We start from the raw sequence: 16,644 nt of genomic DNA on the forward strand, positions 1-16,644 counted from the left end.
GTGGGGTTTGTGATGAACCACATTTGTTTCTCATATTTTTTGCAACTCTTCGATTTCCTTTTGTTTAATAAAAAGCAGGATGAGAAATGGTGAATTTCAGGCTCATAGCAGAGAATAAAGCTGAATATAGTCGAGAACTGAAAAAGGAAATAAGAGGGGGAAAAGGGGAGAAGAAAGTGAATAGGAAATAGAATAGTAGGATATTTGGAAACCTGAATGTCTTTAAATAGAAATGTATAAATTTTTAAGTTCAGTGAATCACTGACCACCATGAATGAAGATGATTTTATCCATCACCGGCACAGCTCGTTACTTTCTATGTTCGATAAGCTAAAATGGGTGAGTATAATTGGTCAAAGGCTTCAATTTTAGGGGATGTTGGAAACCGAAGCATTACAGTATTCAAAATCTGTGCATCTTTCCCTTCGTTTTCTCCGTTCCATTTCCTGTAGGAATGTGCACCTCGATGGTTCCCAACTCTGCAGCCTTTCATCCTCCCCGCTTGTGTTTCTTCCATGAGCCCCCCGTCAAAAAGCAAGTGACATTTCTTGTCCCGATGTGATGGCACACTGGCACAGTGGTTAGCACTGTTGTTTCACAGCGCTAGGGACCCGGGTTTATTCTTGGCTGGGTCACTGTCTGTGCACATTCTCCCTATGCAAGAGAGTGGGTTTCCCCTGGGTGCTCCAGTTTTCTTCCACAGTCCGAAGATATGCGAGTTAAGTGGATTGACTATGCTAAGTTGACCGTTAGTGTCAGGGTGATTGGCTAGGGTAAGTGCATGGGGTTATGAGGACCTGGGTGGGATTGTGGTTGGTGCAGGCTCGATGGGCCGAATGGCTGCCTCCTGTATTGTAGGGTTCTTGGGTTCTATGATTCTAAATTGTAAAAAAAATCAAAGTCAGATTGGAACTAGTTAAGGACCAAAAAGACCATCTGGTGGATGCAGAGGACATGGTTGTGGTACTAAATGAACACTTTGCATTTGTTTTCACTGGAGAAAAGAATGCTGTCAATTTTGTTTTAGATGGTCTTTCAGGGTTGAGAATGACTTGCATCCACACTAAGAATGAGTTCTCAGGTGACTCAGGAGCCCAATGTGCAACCCACAGTCCTTGTCACAGGTGGATTAGATAGTGGTTAGGGGACTGGGTGGGTGGGTTATCTGGATTGCCATGCGCTCCTTTGTCTTTGACACTTGCCTTCAGCTTGTCCTTGGCAATGAAACTAAAGATGTTTGGTTCCTTCCCAGATGCCTTTCCTGTACTTCGGGCAGTCTTAGGACAGGGATTCCCAGCTAACAATGGACATGTTGCACGTTTTCAAGGAGACTTTAAGGGTATCCTTGAAGTGTTTCCTTTTCTTCCTGGGATTCACTTGCTGTGTTGAAGCTCCTGGTAGTGCACTTGTTTTGGGACAATGATATAGCCATTCACAGTGAGAGGCAGCAACGGGATTGTTCACAGCCAGAGGCAGCAATGAGATTGTTCACAGTGAGAGGCAGCAATGGGATTGTTCACAGCCAGAGGCAGCAACGGGATTGTTCACAGCCAGAGGCAGCAACGGGATTGTTCACAGTGAGAGGCAGCAACGGGATTGTTCACAGCCAGAGGCAGCAACGGGATTGTTCACAGCCAGAGGCAGCAATGAGATTGTTCACAGCCAGAGGCAGCAACGGGATTGTTCACAGCCAGAGGCAGCAACGGGATTGTTCACAGTGAGAGGCAGCAACGGGATTGTTCACAGTGAGAGGCAGCAACGGGATTGTTCACAGTGAGAGGCAGCAATGGGATTGTTCACAGCCAGAGGCAGCAACGGGATTGTTCACAGCCAGAGGCAGCAACGGGATTGTTCACAGCCAGAGGCAGCAATGAGATTGTTCACAGCCAGAGGCAGCAACGGGATTGTTCACAGCCAGAGGCAGCAACGGGATTGTTCACAGCCAGAGGCAGCAACGGGATTGTTCACAGCCAGAGGCAGCAACGGGATTGTTCACAGCCAGAGGCAGCAACGGGATTGTTCACAGCCAGAGGCAGCAACGGGATTGTTCACAGTGAGAGGCAGCAATGGGATTGTTCACAGTGAGAGGCAGCAACGGGATTGTTCACAGCCAGAGGCAGCAACGGGATTGTTCACAGCCAGAGGCAGCAACGGGATTGTTCACAGTGAGAGGCAGCAATGGGATTGTTCACAGCCAGAGGCAGCAACGGGATTGTTCACAGCCAGAGGCAGCAACGGGATTGTTCACAGTGAGAGGCAGCAATGGGATTGTTCACAGCCAGAGGCAGCAACGGGATTGTTCACAGTGCGAGGGGCAGCAACGGGATTGTTCACAGCCAGAGGCAGCAACGGGATTGTTCACAGTGCGAGGGGCAGCAACGGGATTGTTCACAGCCAGAGGCAGCAACGGGATTGTTCACAGTGCGAGGGGCAGCAATGGGATTGTTCACAGTGCGAGGAGCAGCAATGGGATTGTTCACAGTGCGAGGGGCAGCAGTGGGATTGTTCACAGTGCGAGGGGCAGCAATGGGATTGTTCACAGCCAGAGGCAGCAACGGGATTGTTCACAGTGCGAGGGGCAGCAATGGGATTGTTCACAGTGCGAGGGGCAGCAATGGGATTGTTAGAATCATTGAACATTACAGCACAGAAACAGGCCTTTTGGCCCTTTATATCTGTGCCAAACCATTTTTCTACCTGGCCCCATTGACCTGCACCTGGACCATATCCCTCCATACTCCTCTCATCCATGTATCTGTCCAAGTATTTCTTAAATGTGAAAAGTGAGCTCGTATTCACCACTTCATCTGGCAGCTCATTCCACACTCCCACCGCTCTCTCTGTGAAGAAGCCCCCCCCACCCCCACCAATATTCCCATTCAACTTTTCCCCCTTCACCCTTAACCTATGTCCTCTACGTTTTTTTCTCCTCTAGCCTCAGTGGAAAAAGCCTGCTTGCATTCACTCTATCTATACCCATCATAATTTTATACACCTCTGTTAAATCTCCCCTCATTCTTCTACACTGCAAGGAATAAAGTCCTAATCTATTCAACCTTTCTTTGTGGCTCAGTTTCTCAGGTCCTGGCAACATCCTTGTGAACCTTCTCTGCACTCTTTCAACCTTATTATTGTCCTTCCTGTAATTAGATGACCAAAATTGTGCACAATACTCTAAATTCAGCCTCACCAAGGTCTCATACAACCTCACTGTAACATTCCAACTCTTATACTCAATACTTTGATTTATAAAGGCCAGTGTACCAAAAGCACTCTTTATGACCCTATCTATTTGTGACGCCACTTTTAGGGAATTATGTCTCTGTATTCCCAGCTCCCTCTGTTCTACTGCACTCTTCAGTGTCCTCCCATTTACCTTGTATGTTCTACTTTGGTTTGTCCTTCCAAAGTGTAATATCTCACACTTGTCTACAATAAACTCTATCTGCCATTTTTCAGCCCATTTTCGAACTGGTCCAAATCCCTCTGCAAGCTTTGAAAACCTTTCTCACTGTCCACTACACCTCCGATCTTTGTATCATCAGCAAATTTGCTGATCCAATTCACCACATTATCATCCAGATCACTGGTATAGATACAAACAACAATGGACCCAGCACTGATCCCTGTGGCACACCACTAGTCACAGGCCTCCACTCAGAGAAGCAATCCTCCACTGCCACTCTCTCTGGCTTCTTCCATTGAGTCAATGTCTAGTCCAATTTACTACCTCTCCAAGTGTACCTAGCGACTGAAGCTTCCTAACTAGCCTGCCATGCGGGATCTTGTCTATTCACAGCCAGAGGCCATTGCCATCCTCATGAACTTAGAAGTCGCCATTTAATTTTATGAAACCCACGGATGAGAGCTCCTTTGGGAAGGAGGACAGTAAGGGTATGTGTGCTTGCATGTCATAGGCCCATACAGTGGAGCCTGGTTTCCTGTGGTCACTGGACCCCCTTCCACTGTGTCAGAGCCTTGCTCCATCAAGCCCTCGTGGTACCTATGTTAAAAGAACTTACACACAGGCATCTCCCACCCCTTAAAAATAAGTTTGGGACCTGGAATGTTAGGGCCCTGATGGACAACCCCAACGATGACAGATGAACAGGTGTACTGCTATCGTTGCCTTGGAGCGCAGGCATTTTGCATTGACATTGCTGCCCTAAGCGAGACACAGTTGGCAGGGAAAGGCCAACTAAGAAACAAAGTGGAAATGTGAAGGAAAAGAAGATCTCTGGCTCCATGGGTTCAGCTTCACCATTAAAAATGAACTAGATAACCATTTCAGACTCCATTTGTGGGATAAATGAACGTCTCATGACTCTTCAGCTCACCCTGGCTGAGAACCAGTGCGCTCACCCCATTCACCTCAATATTGGAAACTATAGATGAGTCCAAAGAAGAATTTTACTCCAGCTTTGAACAATTTTTGGCCTGAATCTCAAGCTGATCCTCTTTGGCAACTGCAGTACCAGAGTTAGAAAGGACACAGACTTCTGCAGAGGTTTTATTGGTAGAGAGAGGGTAGGAACAATACCCTGCTCCCAACAAAAGAACATGGCCTTGTCACAACCAACACAACTTAGTTGTGAGACAAATACAAAGCCTCATGGCAACACTGGGCTTTCAGGGGAGACGATGGCCTACTGGTATTATTGCTGGAATATTAATCCAGAATCTCAGCTAATGTTTTGGGGACCCAGGTTCAAATCCCACCACAGCAGCTGATGGATTTTGAATTCATTAAAAAATATCTGGAATTAAGAATCTACTTATGACCTTGAAACCATTGTCAATTGTTGGAAAAACCCATCTGGTTCACTAAGGGAATAAATCTATCATTCTTAACCTGGCCTGACCTACGTGTGACTCCAGAGCCCAGAGCCACAGCAATGTGGTTGGTTTTCAACTGCCCTCCAAGGGCAACTCGGGATGGGCAATTAATGCTGGCCAGCCAGAGATGCCCATGTCACACAAGTGAATAATAAGAAAAATGAGGATCATCTAGTCCAATTCTGGACATCCCAAGTTAGCAAATATCTTTTGGGAAAGTACAGAACATTTTTTTCGAAATGATGAGGAAGTTCAGTTGCGTAGATTGGTGAAGCTAAGGCAAGTGGTGCTCTTTACAAGAAGATGTTGAAAGGAGATTTGATAAAGGTGTTTGTTCAAGAGAAATTGTTCTAATTGGTGGGTGAAGAACCAGAGGACTCCTTTTTAAGATGAATGGCACAAGAACCAAAGATAACCCATGAAAAGAAAATAGGATCAGGATGCACTTTCTGAGAATGTAAAAACATGGCAGAGACAGGTGGAATCATGGCTTTCAAAAGAGAATTGAATAATTATCTGAAGAGAGAAAGTTTGTGGGGCTGCAAAGAAAAGGTGGGAGATTGAGTCTAGCTGAGTTGCTGTTGTGAGGAGCTCCCTTGGATATGATGGCTGAATGGTTATGTCACAGAAGAAGGCTATTCTATCATTCTATGATTTTACGCAGTGATTACATTGGACAGAAAATTTTGAATGAAAAATTACTTTCATAACGCAATAAGTTGCTTGATTGTCAGCCATGGCTCAGTTGGTTGCACTGTTGCTTCTGGATTAGAAGGCTGTGGGCCTCAAGATTTCGGCACAAATTTCAGATTTACTTCAATGCGGTACCGACAGAGTGCTATATTGCCAGAAATGCTATCTTTCAGGTGAGACATTAAAACAAGGTCCCATCTGACATCTGAGGTGAAAGTAAAATATTCCCATGGCATATTTTTGAAAAAGATGAGATATTTTCCTTGGTGACCTGGCCAACATTTATCCCTTAATCAGCATCCCAAAAATAATATCTGATCTATGTTTGTGGGAGCCTGTGTGCAAACTAACTGCTGCATTTCCCACATTACAACGTGACTACACATATATTTAAATGACTGCAAAGCACTTTGGGATATCATGGAATGTGCTGTACAGATGCAATCTTGCTTTGATTAATTGTTTGTGCATGGGTGGGTGTATGTGTATGTATGTTTCTTTTTATATAATTTATGGATTATAATGATCCAAATAGTTGGATTGAGTACATGTTTTGAAATCTTTATATTCTTTAAATACAGGTGGGACTTTGCAGCAGAATGGCCAGCTAACAGCTGAGATTCAGGAGGAGGCATCCATGAATAACATCAGTATGACAGTCATGTCCAACAAGCGCCACAGCATGCATGATAAATTGCACTTCCCTCGCTCAAATCTTAAGGCAATCACAACCTTAGGTATGTTGTAAAGACGTAAATGCCTCCCTGACTTTTTGCAGGAATCAAGTTGACAAATTCCAGCCATAGCAAAGATTATAACTAATATCCCACAAGCCACGTTAGAGCAAGTATATTGTCCACTGTCTCCACTATTGCAATCATGGTAATGTAATGCCAGATCAGAGGATGGGATGTTGAAATATTGCAATATGGTAATGCAAAGCCATTAAATAATTTCAATGTACCCTGCAGGCGGGAGTAATATGTGTACCTGTTGAGTGGAAATCTGATCTTAAAGGGCTTGATAAGTTAGACAGAAATTATTTATCTTGTCTGTTGGAATGCAAAACATGGAGAGACTGCCTTGGGATAAAGGGTTAGTCATTTAGTACTGAGATGAGGAGAGATTTCTTCACCCAATAGGTTGTGAATCTTGGAATCCTCAATTTAAGTTGGTTGTGGATGCTTCTTCATTGAACATTTTGAAGACTGAGATCAAAGAATCAATGCATATTTGGATTAGGCAGAGAAATGAAATTGAGATAGAAAATCAGGCATGAGTATATTGAATGATAGAGCAAGCTCAAGAGGCTAAATAACATTTTTATGTTATGATTTCTCCACTGCTTGTCATAGTGTGTTGTAGCGATTTTATAGTACCATTGCTTATATATTCAGGAAAGTCTGTTGAACGCAAGGTGGGCGGAGGGGGCACAATTCTTCCAGCCTGCTGTGCTGCTTGGGCCGGAAGACATCAGCATAAGCCGTTTAGTGGGCTCCCTGCTCGCCGCAACAGCCCTCACATGTTTCCGGGATTTCTGATGTCAACAGCTCTGCGCCGGTAATCACAATTTTAATATCATTCGTGGACCCGGGACTGAAGTCTCCAGGCCCACTAGCCTCGCACCTTCCTGCACCCAACCAGGAGTGTTCACTCCAGTGGAGCTTACAACAGCTCCCCACTAATTGGGAGCTAGTGGCCCAACCCTGCTGGAGAGAAGGGAGGCTATGGACACCTCACCAGGAGGTTGGGGGTAAGGGGCTCATTGGCAGCTTGGCAGTACCAGCCTGGTCCCTTTGTACTGTCTATGGGCAAAGTGGCAATGCCCGAGGGACATTGGGCAGTGGTAAAGGAGTGGGGCCTATTGGGGCAGGGCCTATGTGGGGGAGATCAGTTAAAATGGGGGGAGGGTGTCTTGCTGCAACTCTGCAGTTGGGATCGGTGGCAGAGGAAAGGGCTGATTGAAGCTGGCCCCTGGGGTGGATGGGCGGGTGGTTTGGGGAGATCGGGGGTGGGGATGAAGGCAGGGATGATATCAGGGCTTTCCTGGAGAGGACCAGGAGGCCAATGATCGGGTGTGGTGGGGGTCAGAACGGCAGTGATGTGGGATTGCGGGGCTGGCCAGTGATTGGGAGGCCTGCAGTGAGGGGCCAGTGCGCATTCACAGATCTCTGGTCTAACAGGTCGGTGCGTGTGCAGTGACTTGCTCAGCACTATACTGCCGGTCTCTCGAGCAGGAACAGGCCCACCCTGTGATATTCAATGTGAAGCTCTCTGAGGCACTCTGTGATGCAGAGAGTTTGGAGATTTATTTTGAAAATGCCGTTAAATAAAAACAGTGGGAGTTACTCCCATTTTCACACGAATTCGGCACTTAGATTTTTTTGGGGAAAATTGCCACTAAGAAGACCTAAATAAATTAATAAATGCCCTACTGGCATGCTACCTAATCGCAATATGCTTAAAAATCTAAGTTGGGAGGTGGGAAGTCAGGTTAAGTCTTAAAAATTCTGTTCATTGAAGTATTTTGTTGGACCTAGTGTGTCAGCATCCTGGCATCTTTTTGGGGTGTTGGGTTCAATCTATGTCTAGCAAGTTTATTTGATGTTTACGCATTCTATGAGGTTTGAGCAGTCGCTCTACATTGTGTATTGTTGATGCTGAATTAAAATAACACAAACTTGGAATTGATCGGGGAGATCTTATAGAAATAAATAAGATTATGAAGGGACTATGTAAGATAGAAGCAGGGAAGTTGTTTCCACTGGTGGGTGAAACTAGAACTAGGGGCCATAGCCTCAAAATAAGATTTAGGACTGAGTTGAGGAGGAACTTCTTCACACAAAGGGTTGTGAACCTGTGGAATTCCTTGCCCAATGAAGCAGTTGAGGCTACCTCATTGAATGTTTTTAAGGCGAAGATAGATAAAGTTTTGAACAGTGAAGGAGTTAAGGGTTATGGCGAGCAGGCGGATAATGGAGCTGAGTCCATGAAAAGGTCAGCTGTGATCTTATTGAATGGCGGAGCAGGCTCAAGGGGCCAGATGGCCTACTCCTGCTCTTAGTTTTTGTGTTCTTAACTCAGACCATTTCCGCATTGGCAGCTACTAGTGATGAGGGATTTTGAAATACTCTCCACCTTCAGTGGTAGTCTCGATGTCTAAGTGTTCTTTCTAATGTGGTGCTGAATGTTACAAACCAGAAAGATTGCAGGTTTCATCCCGTCCTGTTCTAGTTAGTTTCACAACCATGCTGATTGAAATCAACTACAGCTGATTTCAGGAGTTAGAGAAATGAACCATGCTTCTAACTGCCATTTAATCACGTACATGTGCACGGATAATGCATGGATTATATCTGACTCAGCTGTGCTGTCTGCCAGGGACTTACTTGTCCTTTCAAGTATTCAAGTTGTCAAGTATTGTGCAATAGTATCACCCTTAAATAAGTATCTGCAGGACAGGGAGGGGTGAGTGTTCCCAAGAGGAAATAACTGGCCTTCAAATATTTCTCTAAAGAATCACTCCCATGTGAGAAGGATACTAAATGTGCACTTTACTATAGTGTCTCCATCATATAGTGGCCTGAACAATTTTTACTTTTAGGTCTGTAGAATGTGGAAGTTTAGCTATTTCAAATGTACATTGTCAAAAACAAATTATTTTAAAGAGTGGCACAGTAGCACAATGCTGGGCGGCATGGTGGCACAGTGGTTAGCACTGCTGCTTCACAGCTCCAGGGACCGGGTTCGATTCCCGGCCTGGGTCACTATCTGTGTGGAGTTTGCACGTTTTCCCCGTGTCTGCGTGGGTTTCCTCCAGGTGCTCCGGTTTCCTCCCACAGTCCAAAGATGTGCAGGTTAGGTTGATTGGCCATATAAAATTGCCCTTAGTGTCCTGAGATGTGTAGGTTAGAGGGAGTAGAGGGTAAATATGTAGGGATATGGGGGTAGGGCCTGAGTGGGAATGTGGTTGGTGCAGACTTGATGGGCTGAATGGCCTGTCTCTGTACTGTAGAGTTTCTGTGACGATTTCTATGAAGTTCTGTCAACTTATGATATTAATTGTTTTCGATCTGACACATTGTTTAACCTTTGCTCTTATGTTTGTAACTACAGGAAAAGGAGAGTATGGCGAGGTCTTCTTAGCCAAAGCCAAGGGGATTGACAGAAATGATGTAGAGATGGTAGTCCTGGTGAAGAGTCTGACCACAAGGGATGAACAGCTCCAGCTAGAATTCCGTCGGGAGTTTGAGATGTTTAGTAAGATGAATCACAGCAATGTGGTGAGACTGCTGGGCCTCTGCCGAGAAATGGAGCCACACTACATGCTCACTGAATATGTCGATCTGGTAAGAGATTCAAAGGGAAGTTGCTCCATTGTATTGCTCAGTCAGTTCTGAAAATGCCACAGTGTTTTGAAACATATTAATCGAGCACAATTTGTGAATAAATCTTGGAGGTTCTGCTTGTATGTTGTGAACCAAAAATCCAGTTATCTTTTTGGTAAGTAGAACATAATCTTCAAAGTAATTGAACAAATTAGTTAAGAAATAGATAATGCTTTTTAATCTGTTCAAACTGATAAGATTTGGTCTTTGTGTCAGGTTAGCTCAATGGTAATACACTCACCTCAGAAGATTATGGGTTTGATCCCCACTTGAGTATGAAATCTTAGCTGAGACTTCATTCGATATCAGGGAGCACTAACTGAGGAGGAGACTCCACTCGCATTCCCATCTTCAATGATACGGTAGTCCAGCATGGTAATGCAAAAGACAAGGATTAAAGCATTTGTTGTCATCAGCCAGAAGTACAATGTGGATGAGGTTTCTTGGCCTTCTGAGGTTCCCAGCATCACAGATGCTAGTCTTCAGCAAATTCTATTCCGCCTACGTGGGATTGAAATAACTGAGATGATTGACTATAAGACCATAAGAAATAGAAACAGGAGTCGACCATTCATTCCCTCAAGCCTGCCCCGTCATTCAGTAGGATCACGGCTGATCCAACATTCCTCACATCCGCTTTTCCTGCCTTTTCCCCAAAATCAAAAACAAAATCAAACCCTTGATTTTGTTACTGATCAAAAATCTATCTTTCTCAGGTCTAAGGAGAATTTTTTCTCAGTGTTGTCTCCGGAATTCTCTTCTCCTGAGAGCAGTAAATACAGGGTCATTGAATATTTTTAATGCCAAGTTGGATAGATGAATGCTGACAAGGGAGTCAAATGGTAAAAGGATAGACAGGAAGGTATGAGCTTAAATCAGATTAAATATAATCTTATCAATTGGCAGAGGGTGGATGGGCAAAATGGCCTACTCGTGTTTCTGGTTTGTACCTTTGCTTGTTTGCTTGCATGTAATCTGATGTGGTAAACACAGCAACCAATTTTTGTGAAACAAAGTTGCAAAAATAGAAAGATGAAAACCACCAGCAAAGTTGAGAACATACCACCTCTGTATCGAGATTGTGTGATAATAGTACTTGCTATTGATATATACATATCTTTATGTTTAAGAGGAATGTTTAAAAATTTAGCTTTTTCCATAGGCAGTCGATACGTCTAGAGGGAATGCAACTCAGATGCTGGGAGAGCAGGATAATTACTCATTTTAACCATGTGGTGTTAATAGATTTTTGTTTATAAATGAAGATTTTCCCTTGGGGTTTTTGATTAGGTTTTAAAAACTGTTTTAAAAAAAGTAGACAAAAGGCAGGTGACTATAGGCCATTAGCTTAACTTCGTACTGTGGAAAATGTTTGAATTTATCATCAAGGAAGAAATAGTGAGACATCTGATATAAATTGTACCATTAGAAAGACACAGCATGGGTTCATAAAGAGCAGGTCATGTCTGACTAATTTGGTGGAATTCTTTGAGAACATTACATGTGCTGTGGACAATGGGGAACATGTGGATGTGTTGTACTTGGATTTCCAGAAGACATTTGACAAGGTGCCACAGCAAAGCCTAAGATAAAGGTGCACGGTGTTATGGGTAATGTATTAGCATAGATAGAGGATTGTTTAATTAACAGAAAGCAAAGAGTGGGGGTAAATGGGTGGTTTTCTGGTCGGTGATCAGTGATTAGTGGTGTGCCTCAGGGATCAGTGATGGGACCTCAATTGTTTATGATTTACATAGGTGATTTGGAGTTGGGAATTAAGTGTAGTGTGTCAAAATTAGCTGATGACACTAAGATGACTGACAGAGCAAAGTGTGCAGACACTGAAAATCTGCAAAGGGATGTAGATAGTCTAAGTGAGTGGGCAAGGGTCTGGCAGATGGAGTACAATGTTGGTAAATGTGAGGTCATTTATTTTGGTAGGAATAACAGCAAAATGCACTATTATACTGTGCAGAGGGACCTGAGTGTTTGCAAAAATCACAAGGAGTTGGTTTGCAGGTGCAGCAGGTAATTAAGAAGGCAAATGGAATTTTGTCCTTCATTGCTAGAGGGATGGAGTTTAAAAACAGCGAGGTTATGTTGTAGCTGTATAAGGTGCTGGTGAGGCCATTCCTGGAGGACTGTGGACAGTTTTAGTCTCCTTACTTGAGAAAGGATATACTGACACTGAAGGGAGTGCGGAGGAGATTCACTAGATTGATTCCGGAGTTGAGAGGATGGGCTTATGAGGAGAGACTGAGTAAACTGGGGCTATACTCATTGGAATTCAGAAGAATGAGGGGAGATCTTTTAGAAACATATAGGATTATGAAGGGAATAGATAAGATAGAAGCAGGGTAGTTGTTTCCACTGGCAGATGAAACTAGAATGAGGGGGCATGAACTCAAAATAAAAGGGAGCAAGGAGATCTAGAGCTGAGTTGAGGAGAAACTTCTTCACACAACGGGTTGTGAATCTGTGGATTCTCTACCCATGAAGCAGTTGAGGCTACCTCATTTTAAGTCAAGGATAGATAAATTATTGAACAGTGAAGGAATTAAGGACTATGATGAGCGGGTAGTTAAGTGGAGCTGAATCCACAGAAAGGTCAGCCATGATCTTATTGAATGGTGGATCAGGCTCGAGGAGCTAGATGCTCCTGCTCCTAGTTCTTACGTTCTTAGGTTGATTTGACAGGGTCATGTGATAATATGGTTAATGGGAGGAGCTAGCTATGCAGCAGAGAAAAAAAAGCTTTCAGTTCAGGCTGGTGTTTATTTAAACAGAGATCTGAAACTCAATTCTTCACACCTTCAAGACTGTCTACACCACTAAAAGCAAGTATATTTATGGTTGCTAACTGTATTTAGAGTGGAATTTTATGTGAAAGATAATGTTGAATATTTAGAAATGAAATAATGATAAGTCAGAAATTAAAGTTATTTCTTTTCATTTTTAACTATTGTTCAGCTGTTGAATTATGCTGCTTCAATTTTCAAGTACAGTTATACTTAAACTGTGTTACTAAATAAAGTTTGTTTTACTATAAAAATCCCTGATTTGGCAGCGGAATTACTCCTGGAGTGAAGCATCCTATCTTCACAACAATGCCTGAACAGAAACAAATACAGAGCTCTAGTCTGACTTCTTAATGTAATTTGCTTTCTGGTCCAATAATATGGATCTAAATTCTGCATTTTCAATCACTAAAACCATGGGGTTTTGGGGGCATTCTTACCTTCTGGAGGGGTGGGGACTGCAATAGGCTGTGGGCCCCCTTGGTAGCTGTAGGGGGATGGGGGAGAGCACAATGTTTGAGACTAGTTGACAGCAGAAGAGGCTGAATGACAGACGTATGTTGCTAGAAACCGGCACACGCGCCAGCGTTCGGGCGATTTAAGCCCCACCCTTCCCCCTTACTGGTGAGAAACCATTTTGATTTGATTTGATTTATTATTGTCACATGTATTCGTATACAGTGAAAAGTGTTGCTTCTTGTGCGCTATACAAAGTATAATGTACGTAGAGAGAAGGAAAAGAGACAATACAGAATGTAGTTATACAGTCATAGCTAGGGCGTAGAGAAAGATCAACTTAATGAGAGGGAGATCCACTCAAAAATCTGATGGCAGCACAGAAGAATGTTTTTTGAGGACGTTTTTGTCTGAGTGGATAAGATCACAGATTTGAATTCACCCAAAAAACAGACCAGAAACTCCCCTGTTTTCACACTCGTCCTGGACTTAGAATTTTTTTACATAAGATTTCCCCCTATATTTGGATTTTTCCATCAGCTAGTGCAGTCTGAAAAATGAATTGCTATACATGGAAGAAATGTGAAGCTATGCTTGCCAAACTGAAAACAAGTCTTATGGCTTCAGTCAGAGATAAATCCTATTTTTATGTCCAGTCATGTTAGATGTCTAGTGTGTACCTTTTGTAATAGCTTTTGCATAACAATCAGCCTGGCTTTACTGAGTTGCACTTGACCTGTTGTTGAAATAGTAGCTTAGTAGTGGAAGTGATGATGTGCCAGTGAACCAGTCCCTCCTTGTTCATTTCTGGCAGACTTAGCTCCTTGTTTCCCAGACTTATGATGACAGTTCTGTGAAGTAACTGTGAAAAACAGCAATAGTACAATATAATCTCCAGAGATGTATCAGCATTATTAAACAATAATGAAAGCTAGAAAATACAAAAGTTAATAATGGATTCCACTCTACCAAAGTGCCCTGGTAAGCTGCAAACCAGAATTTCTGAGTATTTAACAAGTTTGACATCTGATTTGGTTACGTGGTTTTAGAGGTGCTGACCAGACATTATTGTGTTTTTTCTGCATTTGGCTCTATAAACTTGTTTCAATCAGTGTTTAGAAACATAGAAAAACTACAGCACAAACAGGCCCTTCGGCCCACAAGTTGCACCAAACATATCCCTACCTACTAGGCATACCTATAACCCTCTAGCTTACTAAGTTCCATGTACTTAACCAAAAGTCTCTTAAAAGACCCTATCGAATCCACCTCCACCACCACTGCCGGCAGCCAATTCCACGCACCCACCACCCTGAGTGAGAAACTTACCCCTGATGTTTCCTTTGTACCTACTCCCCAGTACTCTAAACCTATGTCCTCTTGTGGCAACCATTTCAGCCCTGGAAAAAAGCCTGTGAAAATCCACTTGATCGATACCTCTCATCATCTTATACACCTCTATCAGGTCACCCCTCATTCTTCGTCTCTCCAAGGAGAAAAAAACCGAGCTCTCTTAACCTTTCCCCATAAGGCATGCCACCCAATCCAGGCAACATCCTTGTAAATCTCCTCTGCACCCTTTCTATGACTTCCACATCCTTTCTGTAATGAGGCGACCAGAACTGAGCACTGTATTCCATGTGGGGTCTGACCAGGGTCTTATACAGCTGCAGCATTATCTCCTGACTCCAAAACTCAATTCCTCAATTGATGAATGCCAGTACACCATACGCCTTCTTAACCACAGCCTCTATTTGCAAAGCTGCTTTGAGCATCCTATGAACCCGGACTCCAGGATCCTTCTGATCTTCCACACTGCCAAGAGTCTTATCCTTAATATTAAAACCTGTCATCTTATTTGACCTGCCAAAATGAACCACCACACACTTATCTGGGTTGAAGTCCATCTGCCACTTCTCCGCCCAGTCTTCCATCCTATCAATGTCTCGCTGCAACTTCTGACATCCGTCCACACGATCCACAACACCTCCAACCTTTGTGTCATCAGCAAACTTACCAACCCATCCCTCCACTCCCTCATCCAGGTCAGAGCAAGGGTCCCAGAACAGACCCCTGGGCACTCCACTGCTGATCGACCTCCATGCAGAAAAAGACACATCTATAACCACTGTTTGTCTTCTGTGGGCAAGCCAGTTCTGAATCCACAGAGCAATGTCCCTTTAGATCCCATGCCCCCTCACTTTCTCAATAAGCCTTGCATGGGGCACCTTATCAAACGCCTTGCTGAAGTTCATATAAACCACATCTACTGCTCTTCCTTTGTCAATATGTTTAGACACATTCTCAAAAAATACAATCAGGCTTGTAAGGCATCGTCTGCCTTTGACAAAGCTGTGCTGACTATTCTTGATCATACTATACCTCTCCAAATGTTCATAAACCCTGTCTCTCAGGATCTTCTCCATCAACTTATCAACCACTGAGGTTAGACTCACTGGTCTATAATTTCTTGGGCTATCTCTTCTCCCTTTCTTGAATAAAGGAACCATATCCACAATCCTCCAGAACTACTCCTGTCTCCGTTGATGATGCAAAGATCATCTCCAGAGGCTCAGAAATCTCTTCCCTCGCCTCCCACAGTAACCTGGGAAACATCCCATCTGGTCCCGACGACTTATCTAACTTGATGCTTTTCAACAGCTCCAAAACATCCTCTTCCTTAATGTCTACATACTCAAGCTTTTCAGTCCGCTGCAAATCTGCACTACAATCGCCAAGATCCTTTTCCACTGTGAATAATTCTAAAGTAATGTGAACCAGAAATATCTCTTATATTTTTCCTTCCTGGAGGTGTTGATCTGCAGGCTTACAACCTAAATAATGAACTGAAAGTACATGATCAGCCATGGTCATATTGAATGATGTAGCAGACTCGAATGGCCAATGGCTTACTCCTGCACCCATTTTCTATGTTTAAAGGCTGTGTTCTTAGCCCCCATCATTTGTACAGGCAGGATGTCAAGACTAACCAAGGCCATGTGTGGTGCTGACTGCTGGACAGATCACAGGCTCATTATCTCCAAAATGAGGCTCCGCATCAGACCCAAGAGGCGACCACAAGGAAGCAAGGTTATGAAAAGAATCAACGCGGCCAAGCTAAAGAACCCTAGCATAGCTTTAGCACTGGCTGAAGACTTAGAAATCAAGCTTGCTGACCTACACCTCGCAGGCAGCGCTGAGGACGACTGGGAACGCTTCAGGGATGCAATCCATACATCTGCGCTGAAGAAGCTCGGGCCATCCACCCACAAGCAGCATGATTGGTTTAATGAGAATGATGAGGAGATACAGGCTCTACTTGTTGAAAAGCACCGTCTTCATCGGGCCTGTCAGAACGACCCATCTTCAGCTGCCAAGAAAAATGCTTTTACCAGTGCTTGCAGGACAGTCCAGAATAAACTGCATAAAATGCAGGATGCCTGGCTGAGCGCCAAGGCTGATGAAATACAGGG

General features: G+C 43.7%; 1 protein-coding gene across 1 annotated transcript in view; it reads left to right on the forward strand.

The window, feature by feature from the left end:
- The window catches only part of ptk7b (protein tyrosine kinase 7b), a 377,620-nt gene that overhangs the window by 321,702 nt on the left and 39,274 nt on the right, over positions 1-16,644 (forward strand). Inside the window, exons 15-16 of the mRNA XM_080193066.1 lie at positions 6,111-6,266; positions 9,646-9,878. Of these exons, the coding sequence (XP_080049192.1) occupies positions 6,111-6,266; positions 9,646-9,878 (389 nt within the window). The remainder of the gene's footprint in view (positions 1-6,110; positions 6,267-9,645; positions 9,879-16,644) is intronic.

Source organism: Carcharhinus amblyrhynchos, chromosome 7, assembly GCF_965287045.1.
Source record: "Carcharhinus amblyrhynchos chromosome 7, sCarAmb.v2.hapA, whole genome shotgun sequence".
NCBI classification, from domain to species: Eukaryota; Metazoa; Chordata; class Chondrichthyes; order Carcharhiniformes; family Carcharhinidae; genus Carcharhinus; species Carcharhinus amblyrhynchos.